This window comes from Pleuronectes platessa, chromosome 18 (assembly GCF_947347685.1).
Source record: "Pleuronectes platessa chromosome 18, fPlePla1.1, whole genome shotgun sequence".
NCBI classification, from domain to species: Eukaryota; Metazoa; Chordata; class Actinopteri; order Pleuronectiformes; family Pleuronectidae; genus Pleuronectes; species Pleuronectes platessa.
This window is the reverse complement of record NC_070643.1, coordinates 1,224,808-1,238,117: the sequence shown is the minus strand read 5'-3', so window position 1 is coordinate 1,238,117 and position 13,310 is coordinate 1,224,808. Positions and strand designations below refer to the sequence as shown.

General features: G+C 37.3%; 1 protein-coding gene across 3 annotated transcripts in view; it reads left to right on the top strand.

Moving 5' to 3' along the window:
* The first annotated feature begins 11,118 nt into the window (after positions 1-11,118).
* Positions 11,119-13,310, top strand: part of arhgef1a (Rho guanine nucleotide exchange factor (GEF) 1a) — a 135,377-nt gene continuing 133,185 nt past the window's right edge. For 2 of the 3 annotated variants that reach the window (XR_008342281.1, XM_053446596.1), the window contains exon 1: positions 11,120-11,391. Coding sequence is in view for 2 of the 3 variants with exons in the window: in XM_053446596.1 (XP_053302571.1) it covers positions 11,329-11,391 (63 nt within the window). In the remaining variant the exon portion in view is untranslated. Of the gene's footprint in view, positions 11,392-13,310 lie in introns of all 3 variants that reach the window. The other variant, XM_053446597.1, reaches the window with a different exon arrangement.

The following is a 13,310-nucleotide window of genomic DNA, read 5'->3' as shown; positions in this document are numbered from 1 at the left end:
GCCTCCCGAACCCAGACTGGGGGCTGGTTCCACAGGAGAGGAGCCTGCTAGCTGAAGGCTCTACCTCCAATTCTACTCTTATAGATTCTAGGAATGACAAGAGAGCCTGTGTTTGGGTGCAAAGTGCTTTTAAGGGACAATACAATGCTATGAGCTCTTTAATATATGAAGGGGCTGGATTTTCAAGGGCTTCATATGTGAGGAGCAGGATCTTGAATTGTATTCTGATTTTACAGGGAGCCAATGTAGAGAAGCTAAGACAGGAGTGATATGATCTCTCCTTCTAGTTCCTGTCAGCACTCATGCAGCATTTTATACCAACTGGAGGCTTTTAACAGACTTACTGCGACATCCTGATCATTGAGAATTACAGTAACCCAGCCTAGAGTTAAAAAATGCATGGACTAGTTTCTCAGCATCCTTCTGTCAATCAATTTTTTATTATATTGCACAGGTGGAAGAAGAGTGTAACCTTTATTGCGACGCTTGAGACAGAAATGTGACAGTCAACATGCCGTTGCATATTTCAAAGAGATGTTTTAGGCCCCTGTTGTGCAATAATGGTTAAAAAGTGATACCATTGAATGTTGTGCCCTTAGGCATTCAATAAATTTAGTTATCAAAATAAAATATAAAACAATAATCTTTAAAATATTAATATTAAATCATAACTTTAATTGGTTAAAGTTATCTCGGGGCACCACCCTTCAAAGGAAGGGAAAAGATAGCCTATTTATTGATTAAGATCAGTCTCATTTAGATCTAGTTCAATTAGAAATCTCAATATTTACTATTAAAGATATATAATGAACAGTGAAGGTCATGGAGATCTTGACAGTGTAAAGGTTGGCAAAATTCACTTATGCAACATTAATGAAAGAACACTGGTGAAAGAAAACATTTATTATGAGTATAATAAAGTATAAAAACACAAATTACTAACAATGGACTAGCTAAACAAAGATATGTATGTGAGTGTGGGTGTCTATGTAAATCAAGGTGTTCTTAAAATGGTGGCTTGCCACGGTTCACAACTTGATTAGCATGCTTTCAAAATGGTCGCTAAGCCCCCCTAAAGTTAACAGCCCCCCCCCCTCTTCTTCTGAGGGGGGGGGGGGGGGGGGAGGAGATAAGTAGGTGAAGTGTTATACGTGTGTCTGTGTAGATGTTACTCAGATAATGAGAGAGTCAGAAGAGAGAAAGCCTGTGGCAAGCCTAACTAGCATTAACTTTCATTCAACTTATAACTACAATATCACAGCATATATCAAACTTATAAACACCACACAGAATCCAACTAACAGTCTTGCTTAGTCATGTATCATTATTAAGCCCAGTTTATGTGACCAATCCGAGGAAAAGGGAGAAAGAAGTTGTAGTTCAGTTTGCAGTTCTGTGAAGCCTTCTGGTTGGTTGTAAGGTTCTGCATTCGCGGTTCTGTTCAGCTGTGGGGCTCTTGCTTGTTGAATCTTACCGGCCGGACATCGAGTCGCTGCTAGGAGTTTGGAAAAGCTTGATTTGAGAGGAGGTTTCCTTGAGAAGATGAGCTGGAAGCTAGACCTTTGCGATCCTCACGTAGATGGGAAGAGAAGATGTGCTGGAGAAGCCAGGCCCCCCCCCCTCAACGATGCAGGAGAAAAGGGCTGGCCGCCTGCTGTCCTTCTGGAAGGTTAATGGAAAAAGAGTGAGGAGGGGCAGAAGTCCCCTTATATTGGCCCGGTGACCTCACAGGTCATGGGCCAGAGTGACCAATTGGAGTTGACCCAGGTGGCTTTTTCACACCTCTGGGTGAAACTGTCCGGAACAAAAGGACCTGCTGCATCCTGGCAACTGAGTTCCTTGGCTTTCTCAAGAACAAAGACCATGCTTGTTTCCAGGCTTTGTCTACATGTAGGCCGAAAAGGAGGCCTGTGGTTTAACAGAAATACTTTCCCAACACCCCCGTCTTTATCCACACTGTAAAAAAGAACAAGCTGGTTCAACATTAAATAATTTGCAACCTGATTGCCTTAAAATTTCGAGTTAGACAAGCTAAAAAATGTCAGTTCCTTAAACTTAGAACAAATAATTGGGATAGCAAAAATTATACTGACAAAACAGTCCCACCAACTCTATACTTTAGGTTTAATCCACAATGCTTTTAGTGAACAAATAATTTCCAGTTGTACAAACCTTAATCCTAGTAAAGACAACATAGAATAATGAATAAAAACCGACAAACTTGTATTAATATCTTGAGTTGTACAAATAATAATAATAATAATTACAATAATTATAATTATACATTTATTTATACAGCCCGTTTCCTACATAAAATGCAGCACAAAGTGCTTAACATTAAAATCAACAAAATCAAAGACATTAAATAAGAGATCAATAAGAATATGTTAGCAATAAAACAAAGACTTATAAATACAAATGTAAGAATAGAAATATAACAATAAATACAATTAATTAAAAGCAAGATTGTAGAAATAGGTCTTGGACTGTTTCTTAAAACTATCAACAGAAGAAGCTTGTTTGATGTGTAGCAGGAGTTCCAAACCTTTGGTGCATATCGAGAGTTGTTGTTGGGATACTGAGCAAGCTCCCGGTAGACAACATGAGGGAATGGTTTGTAACATATTCCGATAAATAGTCAGAGATGTATGACAGTGCTATACCTTTAAAACGCAGGCTGCTGAATTTTGTAGTCGATCAATGGATTTTTTCGATAATCCTGAAAATAGCGCATTACAGTAGTCCAGGCAAGAAAGTATAAAAGCATGAGTCATCTTTTTGGCATCTTCCAGATTGATTCTTAATCTTGCAAGGTTTCTTAAATTATAAAACGCAATCTTTGGGACCTTGTTCGTGTGTATATTAAAATCTAGTTCTGAGTCAAGTCTAACAAACGGTGCTGTGTCCATTTCTGAAACCAGACTGAAATAGTTCGTATATGGGTCATTGACGTATAAGGATTTACAGGCCAATTTTAAAATACTAAAATTATTATTATTATTTGATTTTAGTGTTTTTTCATATAGATGAATTGGCAGTGGCCTTAAAAAATGTAATGTGGTGCGACCGTTATTTATCTTAAAATGAATAAATTCCTTTAATATGCTTAATTTTTTTTTTTACAATTTCTCAATTAATATAAAGTCATTGGTAACAAAGTAGTTGCATTTCTTTAGTTATTGTAAAAAATGATTTTATATTTTTGTTCTTTAATGTCAATGTCACCGCTTATTAAATGTAGTTAACAGACTTATTTTTCTGGTAAAGTGCATAAAATTTATTTAAAAAATCAAAAATACCATTCATTTAAGCATACTTTATCAGTAATTAATATTTCAACCACAGAAATTTTATGATATGAAAACCTCCTATCGTTTACAAAGGTCAATAAACAATAAATTCCATAAAAAATTTGACTTGAACCAGATTTTATTCAAATTTCATAGAATTTTCATGAAGACAAAAATTTCCTGTCTCTGTAAGCTCTGGATGCAGCCCTCCAGTTCTCTTCCTGATTCGTTTTTCTCTTTCTCTGTCAACTCACTTGACTTGGCATATGGAATCTCTCCCTGCTGTTTACTTCTCTCAAAAATATGTTATGTCATACCATTACTCAACAAGTTATTTAGGACTAATGATATATGAACATTTTAATGCATTAATATGCATTTCGTCCAGTAATGAAAAACACATAAGAGCAATATGTACTTCATGTTGCTTCATTTGTAGTTTTCCTTTTTAAAATGTTTTAACATACCTTTCCCTTCTCTGAGCAAGGATCTCCGCTCATGCTACAGGGTCAGAATGAACCTGATGCATATTTTGCCTGGACGTGGCGTCTGTTAAAATAAATTTAAACAGTTATAAATAAATAAACATAAATAAATAATAAATTAATAATAAATTAATAATAACCTAGATAAAATTACATGTTACATGTTTGGGGTGGTATTTATTCATGATATTGTACAAACATTTGACATAAACCGTTGTTTTCTGAAATATTTGAAAAAAATACACTAATTGCATAGAAATATTTTCCAAATAATACTAAAATAAAGTACTTTATATAAATCATTAATTAAATTAAAAAAAGCCCCAAAACTCCCAATCTAGGATATATATATCTATCATATAAAACACTCTGCAATGGTCGCAGCAAATGATATCTTTCTAGGTCAGCAGCAAGGTTACCATGAAATTAGAATTCATCGGTTTTTTTTAGGTCATCCCACATCATATCCAAATGTGGCAACTACCTACTAGCTATGAAAAAGTGAGTTTTTGGCAAAATGGTTTATGATGCAACTTCCTGTCTTTGAATGGATTTCAACAGAAAAGTCCCAAATTGGTCATTTGTTGATGGTCGCATCACATGATATTTCAGAAAATGGACATCATCGGACAAAGTTTGTTTGTATAAGATAATGGAAATATAAATGCAATTGCTTTGATATTTTGTACATGATTACAAAAGACTTTGGAAATCATGCCAAATATGGCAGAAAATTAATTTGAATAGATTTTGAGTAATTTCAAAGAAGTTTTTACAACAGCAGTCATGGCCGGACTGTTGCACCACATGATATTTTGACAAAACACGATACATTTAAATAACGAATGGTTTTTGGATACATATATGGGACCGATACTACATATATATGGTATTTCTTTATGTATTTAAACCTTTTTTTAACAGAAGACAATAGTCGGACAGATAATATAGGCGTCACGTCAATCACCCATATATGACTTATAAGTAGGAATTCTTCCAACTGATTAAATATGGACTTTTCTTGAGTTTTGCTAAGGAAACGCAGGTTGGAAATGGGTCTGTAGTTGTTAAGCATAAAGTAATAAGAATAGTTTTTTAAAGAAGGGGCTTTACCAGAGCTGTTTTAAGTGCATCTGGAAAGATACCTGCAATTTAAAAGGTCTAAAAGATCGAGAATAAAACAGTCTAAAACCTCTTTAAAAAGTTTAGTCGGTATTAGATCTAGTGAGCATGTGGAAGACTCCAGTTGTGCAATGATTTTAAGAAGCTCTGCTTATTGATTTTTTGAAAAGAATTTAGAGTTAGCTGCAAAGTGGTTTATTTTCATAAACATGAAAATAAAAGCTGGCTCAACTAAACATCTTGCTGAATTAATTAACTTACCCTTTAAGGCATCCAGTTAACTTTTTCAGGAATAGTTCATCTTAATTGCAAAGTGAAGTTCATTCATAAAGTGAACTGTGAACGTTCAGAATGCTATTTTATTTCATTTCAAAATTGTGCATAGCTGAGTATTGTGACAACATTTCATGTTTCAACACATTTTCTAGCTATTGATATTTATCTCATAAAACTATATGCAAAATAGTCTTGGAACTGTGTTCTTACAATAAAAGAACATCGGTCAAGGTATAAAAGCAGAAATGCTGAAATATAAAAGTTTAGTGCAAAACCTGTAGTGCTGTAGTTAAATGCACAAACTTTTAAGTAGAAGCTTATCTCTGAACATAGAATATACTACAACATTCTACACAAGAACAATTTGAGATCATCTGCATTGTGTTTTTACTGTGACTTTACAGGCCTTTTTCTTTTTATCATAGGCCTTGTGTTGCATGTTTAAACAATGTAATGTGGTGTGCTCAACCAGACTCTCTCCCTGGCACTGATCCAGGAACCCCATCCCAACTCTCTCACTCCTGCAGCGTACACTGATCACATCCCACTACCGCAGGTGTATTCACTAATTAAGCATGTACTGTCAGTATATGAAACTTTTTCTAACCTATGTTAGGCTACATATAGCTGTATTACTCTGATTGAACATTTACTCTGATTGAATATTTTAAGTACACCCCACATTTTAGTTGAACTAACTAAGGACAATGAGCTGAGACAGCTAAAACCTCAAATTATTTTTTACAGTGCATTGTACCTCCATGCCGAAACTTTGAAACAGCAAACAGGGGAAGCAATAAAAGACTTACACCATATCCAGTTAGCAACCTCTGTTTCTCATATGAAGAGCGGGAGGAGCCCCGGGTGTATGTTGGTCCTCATCACCTGCCGGCTGCTGAATTCTTTAAATAGGGTCAGTCCGGACAAAGCTCCTTTATCCTCTTTTTTCCTTGTTTGGGTGTTTTTGTAAAGAAATCAACGGATTTGCAGCAGTTCCACTTGTAGTCACCATATCTTTGCTGGTCAGCTCACACCGGAAGTGACTCAGTGACAGCAGATGTACCTAAGAGGGTCGACCGATCACAATGGATTTTCTGTGTAACGACAGGTGACAGTGAAAAACCTTTTCCACAGAGGCTTCCAGATTAATGAAAATAAAAGGACCTTGTAAAACCTTAGGGAAAATTGAAGCTTGGTTTGGAGTTGGAGGGAGAGAGCCATGTCCAATAATAAAGGGGCAAGTTGTCAAGACAGGTACTTCCTGTAATTGTAAAGATTTGTCCAAAACTTACTTCTTACCTGAATCCAGATTATTTTAACCAGTGGCCACCTTTTCAAGCCAAATGTCACTTTTCAATTCCAAACGTAACCCGAGCTACACCACCCAAATATCTTCCAAACAACCCTCCTAGGAGGATCATATTTATTATTTGAGCAATTTCTGTTAAAGGCTCAATGTACAAGAATAAATATACACTAACAAGGCATTTATGCAACTTTATCTATTCAATGCACAATATTCACACTTATATCAATTCATATTTATAGCATCTGTTAATCACAATATTAAGCTTCTCATTTCAACAATATGTTCTGCAGAGGGGCTGCTACTGCCAGCACAAGGTTTTTGCATAGGCTATGCCTTGAATATGGCCATAAGGTGATAAAGTGAGAAGGGGATTTGAAGCCAGATTATTGATCCACTTCATCATTAACATTAAACCCGAAAGCGTTATTTGTGCTCGCGCGACATCACTGCTCCAGAAGAACCTTCAAATGAAACAAATATCATAAATCGTTGTGACGACTGAACAATCGTTTCTTCCTTATCCTTCTGTCTGTGTGGCCATATTCAAGGCAAAGCCATACAAAAACATTGTGCTTGAAAATGATGATGACTAATCAGCTGATATAGATTCTATAGAGCTTCGTGTTGAACTGAGTGCAATTCTACACAGACCTACCCGACGGAACCAAACCATCCCATTACAAACACAAGTACTACAGATATGTGTGCTAGGTTTCTAAGGTGATTCACCGCTTAATGCCATGATTCATGGTAGAGACCCATTGGTCATCAGGATTCTTTAATATTCATGAATAAATTTGCATTGACCATTTATGGTAGGATGTGGGCATATAGAGGGAAGAGTATGAGGCAGATCCATGGACGCATGTTTAGTGTAATTTATACATGTAATTTATACATAAATCTAAAACTGCAATTTTTTTGCAGAAGCCATTTTCGCCTTTTGTATGAATTCTACGCACTGATCTGTAAATGAGGCTACTGGACTGGGAGAGATGCTCTCTGTCTATGCTGAGAATGGCAAGAATTAGTTTGTGATGTTTTTGTTTATTTTTTCTGGCCATATTTGTGCTATACAATATAATCTGTCCTCCTAATACAGCCTTTAAAGTTTATTAAAACAACGTGGGGGAAGTCGACTCTGTTCTAGTAAACTCAAGAGAAATACTCATCTTCTTTTAGATAAAATCACAGAACTCATTGTTTGCTGGCAGCCATGTGTTAAACCTCCATTGTTTCTTAGTACCGGGTACTAAATCAATAATAATAGTGTATTCAATTAATTTTAAACACAGAAAAAATCGAATCAAGAGAAAACTCAAACTAAAGGTTGCATTAAAACCTCTGAAATGTTTTATTTGGCTCACGAGTCCGGTAACGTTCCAACTAACCAGCCTAAGAAGACCCATTTGAATGCATTCAGGAAAAGTTTCCATTAATGGAAAAAATAAAAAAAAATATCCCCCTACATATACATGTCAAAACGCACAAACATTTGAAAAATGTTTTACTCAGATCTAACTGGCAAATTATATTCTAAGCCAGGGGTTCTCAAACTTTGCAAGCTGGGCCCCCCCAAAGCTGGTAAGGGGTAGTTGGGGCCCCCCCGCCTGCTGCAAGTGCAGGAAGGTATTACTAAGGAAGGAGTGAGTCTTTAAAAAGACTGTTTATAAAGCAATGAATATCTACATTATAGAGGAAACAAGAGCAATCGCACAAACTCTGCAGGGTGTCGTCTCAGTGAGGGTGAGCGCTGACCATGCCTGCAGTTACTTTTATACTCTAAAGCATATGAGCAACTCGCGTCTAAATGATAACACTCCTCTTTTGATTGGTGGATCAGGAACGAAACAGTATTTGATTTGTTTGTGTCAGTCCAGCCCCTAGCAGTTCACCACTGAGGGAGCTTTCACTAACCAGTGACAGGTGGTCGGTCTTTTTCATTTTTTTTTTTTTGTCTGTGACATTGCGCCCCCCCGGAGAGTGTCCCGCCCCCCACTTTGAGAACCACTGTTCTAAACTAACCATAGTGTAACACGACAAGTTGCAGGATTATGTTACACCAACCAGTTAACTATACAGTGGACTGTGCCTCCTGAGGTCCAGTACAAATGTCATATAAACATTTTAACAGTTTACATTACATTACACATTACAATAAGAGTCAAGAAGCTGGCAAAAATTTGACTAGGCCAGTCAAACCCTTATGATGTTTTGATTAAAAAGAGAGGAAGCTAAACTGGGTCATATACTTTTTATAAACCCAAACATGAACATATGATATAAATGTATGTAAATATGTGCACAATAATGTACCTGTACACATTTTCCTGTGAAGCTTTAAATCTCAACAGTAAGTGGCAGCACTAGGTGACATTATAACAAACTAAGAAATTGAGAAGCCGTTTTTTTAATAAGGCCTAGTGAGAACAGAATGTAGAAGGGCTATGCACAGTGGGTACGGAAAGTATTCAGACCCCTTTACATTGTTCACTCTTTGTTTCATTGCAGCCATTTGCTAAAATCAAAAAAGTTAATCTTATTTCTCATTAATGTACACTCAGCACCCCATCTTGACAGAAAAAAAACGAAATGTAGAAATTTTTGCAAATTTATTAAAAAAGACAAACTGAAATATCACATGGTCATAAGTATTCAGACCCTTTGCTGTGACATATTTAACTCACATGCTGTCCATTTCTTCTGATCCTCCTTGAGATGGTTCTACTCGTTCATTGGAGTCCAGCTGTGTTTAATTAAACTGATTGGACTTGATTAGGAAAGGCACACACCTGTCTATATAAGACCTTAGAGCTCACAGTGCATGTCAGAGCAAATGAGAATCATGAGGTCGAAAGAACTGCCCAAGGAGCTCAGAGACAGAATTGTGGCAAGGCACAGATCTGGCCAAGGTTACAAAATAATTTCTGCAGCACTCAAGGTTCCTAAGAGCACAGTGGCCTCCATAATCCTTAAATGGAAGAAGTTTGGGACGACCAGAACTCTTCCTAGACCTGGCCGTCCAGCCAAACTGAGCAATCGTGGGAGAAGAGCCTAGGTGAGAGAGGTAAAGAAGAACCCAAAGATCACTGTGGCTGAGCTCCAGAGATGCAGTAGGGAGATGGGAGAAAGTTCCACAAAGTCAACTATCACTGCAGCCCTCCACCAGTCGGGGCTTTATGGCAGAGTGGCCCGACGGAAGCCTCTCCTCAGTGCAAGACATATGAAAGCCTGCATAGAGTTTGCCAAAAAACACATGAATAACTCCCAGACTATGAGAAATAAGATTCTCTGGTCTGATGAGACCAAGATTTAACTTTTTGGCGTTAATTCTAAGCGGTATGTGTGGAGAAAACCAGGCACTGCTCATCACCTGCCCAATACAATCCCAACAGTGAAACATGGTGGTGGCTGCATCATGCTATGGGGGTGTTTTTCAGCTGCAGGGACAGGACGAATGGTTGCAATTGAAGGAAAGATGAATGCGGCCAAGTACAGAGATATCCTGGAAGAAAACCTCTTCCAGAGTGCTCTGGACCTCAGACTGGGCCGAAGGTTCACCTTCCAACAAGACAATGACCCTAAACACACAGCTAAAATAACAAAGGAGTGGCTTCGGAACAACTCTGTGACCATTCTTGACTGGCCCAGCCAGATCCCTGACCTAAACCCAATTGAGCATCTCTGGAGAGACCTGAAAATGGCTGTCCACCAACTTTCACCATCCAACCTGACAGAACTGGAGAGGATCTGTGAGAAGAATGGCAGAAGATCCCCAAATCCAGGTGTGAAAAACTTGTTGCATCATTCCCAAGAAGACTCATGGCTGTACTAGCTCAAAAGGGTGCTTCTACTCAATACTGAGAAAAGGGTCTGAATACTTATGACCATGTGATATTTCAGTTCTTCTTTTTTAATAAATTTGCAAAAATTTCTACATTTCTGTTTTTTTTCTGTCAAGATGGGGTGCAAATTAGCAAATGGCTGCAATGAAACAAAGAGTGAACAATGTAAAGGGGTCTGAATACTTTCCGTACCCACTGTATGTTAGAAAATAGGAGTGAGCTAAATACTCCTTGACAGCAAAAAGACTACTTTAAATATAAAAGCCTCAGATCCAAGTATTAACACTAAATAAAGGGTAAAGTTATAAAGCAACAAAGTTAAACCAAAGATATTATCTAACTATAGTGCAGAGGCTGCAAAGGGCCTGATCCTACATCCATTGCATTGTAAATTACAACTCAGGTAAATGTTTTTCAGACCAATCAATATATGATTCTGTACAGCTTACAGTAAGTATGGTGAGCATAGTGTTATATAGTATAGAGTTACCCTATTATGAATAATACATTAATATTAACCATATAAATTGATAGGTTACCCATTGAATACAGGAAGTTCAGATGTATTCTGAGATCCTTACAACAGAGACATGTGCTATGACATTTTGATGAACTACAAAATAACAAAAGCGCTTTTTAGATGGTTTCTGATGTAGTAAAGAGCAAATAATTGTCTGCACCAGGCATTCATAGAGAGCTGAACACTGTGTGTGTGTTTGTGTGTGTGTGTGTGTGTGTGTGTGTAGGTGTGTTTCTGTGTGTGTGTGTGTGTGTGTGAGGGGGCGGTGATGATTCAGAAGTCAGATTTTTCACAGAAACAGCCTCTTCCCTAGAAGCAGAAGTACATTGCAGATGGCCAGTGAGGAAAGGTTTTAGTTTTTTCGCTTTCTGAGGATCTAGAGAAGCATATAAACATTAATATTGGATATTGAATTTTCTGACTTTCTGATTGCCTGAATCTTCCTGGAACCTGTCATTGTGAGAAAATCTGAACTGTCACAATGTCAAGAGTTGCCAATCTGTCAAAACTGCGGCAAGAAAGGATGAGGGAGATCAGCTTGCGGGTGAGTTGAAATCATCGGACAACTTCTGTCTAAAATGGTGTGACGTGTTTGATTACAGGAAAAGGTTAATTCGCTGACTATATATATATATATATATATATTAGTATCGTACATTGTTTTATTTGGTTTCCTTTCTGTTTTTGTCACTTCCCCTGTTTTCTATATCACTGTGTCCTTCCTGTTCCTGGACAGGGCCTGCTCTTTATCACAAGATTACAGGCCCGTCAGACCAAAGGACCTTATATCTGCACTTGTACATCTTATTAGAATATGAAGGATAATGCGGAATGTTTATTTATATGTCTTTGCTTGTACACAGTGTGCTTCAAATGGGATATTTGAGTACAGCAACTGTTGCCATGGAAATACAAGTGGGTGTGTGTGATATTATTGCTTTCTTTGTGAATATTGTAGGCCTCAATGTTTCAAAATAAAAATACAAAAAAGCATTCATGTGAACACCAGTGATTACATAATCTAGTGGTTTTATATGAGCCATCAGTTATACACCATCCACCCTTCCTCTGTTGCACCTCTGACAGCTCTCTTTTTTTATTTATTTTGAAAAGCTAAGATGACCTCGGCTTAACAGAAGCAATGGAAACAAGTTTAACTGACTGTGTCATTTGTGGTGAGATATTGGCAGATGTATGAAGGTACAATGTATGACAACAACGTCAAAGGAATAGTTTCAAACTGCCTTGCATTTTAATGGCTGTACCCCTGCGAACAACATATTGAAAGCCGAATCCAGAGAACAGGAGACATTGAGAATACATCCAAATGGATGAAACTCTAATTCTCAAGAGTTTTGGGCCTTAGGCTATATCTGTGATTTACCCCTCATGATAATTGGAAGAGATATGTGGTCTAGACCTTGGTTGGTACCAATACCTTGATTCTTTGGTGATGTGTATGTCTTACATCTCCAAAAGTGTTTGCTGATTTATCAGGGCTTCCTTTACAACGTCATATGTTTGTAATATTTAGAAGTGAAAATCTGGAGGATTTTGATTATAATTATGACAATAAAAGTTGTTGCCAAGCAACAGTAACATTTCTAGCTGTAAAGGCTAACAGTAGGTAGCATAACACTGATCAAAGATTTTACAACTTACAATTAAACTCATTTTCAAAAAATATATTGACGATGTCTACCAAACCATTTACTCACACCAGACATTTTTTACTGCAATTTGTTGCACTTAAGTCTTCTTTTTGTTTAACAATTGATGAATCGGCTTTGTGCTGTAAGAGTTGAAATTGTGGAATGTACCTTTAAGACATTCTTAGTTGCCTAGAAACAAGCTACGCAATGTCATCAGACTGCGTAAACTTAGTTGGACCTGCTATGGACAAGGGCAATGGCGGACTCCTCCTCTGTCTCCCAACTCATGGGTGACTTTTTAGGTAACGCGCAACCTCTGTTTGATTCATGTATGATAGAGTAGTCATCGTACAACCAAGCTTAAGGCTGTGTATCTAAGCAATAAGCGACAAGCACTAAAAAAGCTCCATCTAGGAGGTGTCTGTGAGTTTGTGCCGGTTTATATTTTCCATGCGCTTCACCTCCATCCGCATGGGCCCTAATCTGTTACAGTGTCATGTGTCAAATTTGGGATTAATTCGATTTTTAATGTTCTTATATCATGTGATGTTGTTTAAGTGAAGATGAGAAGAGAGGTGTGTCAGAAATGTTTGATGATAATAAGCCTATTAAAAGATAAAAACTTACTTGAACAAAATCTGTGGATTTCACCCATGAAAAATATCTCAGGTACGCAGGCAAAATCTAACACCGGGTCTTATTCAGAGGCAGTGCCAATATAAGACCATGGGAGGCCAGGCCTCCCAAAAAGATCAAGAAAATGTTCTGCTGAAGACTTGTGTAAATGATGTGGCTTGCTGATATGCATTAG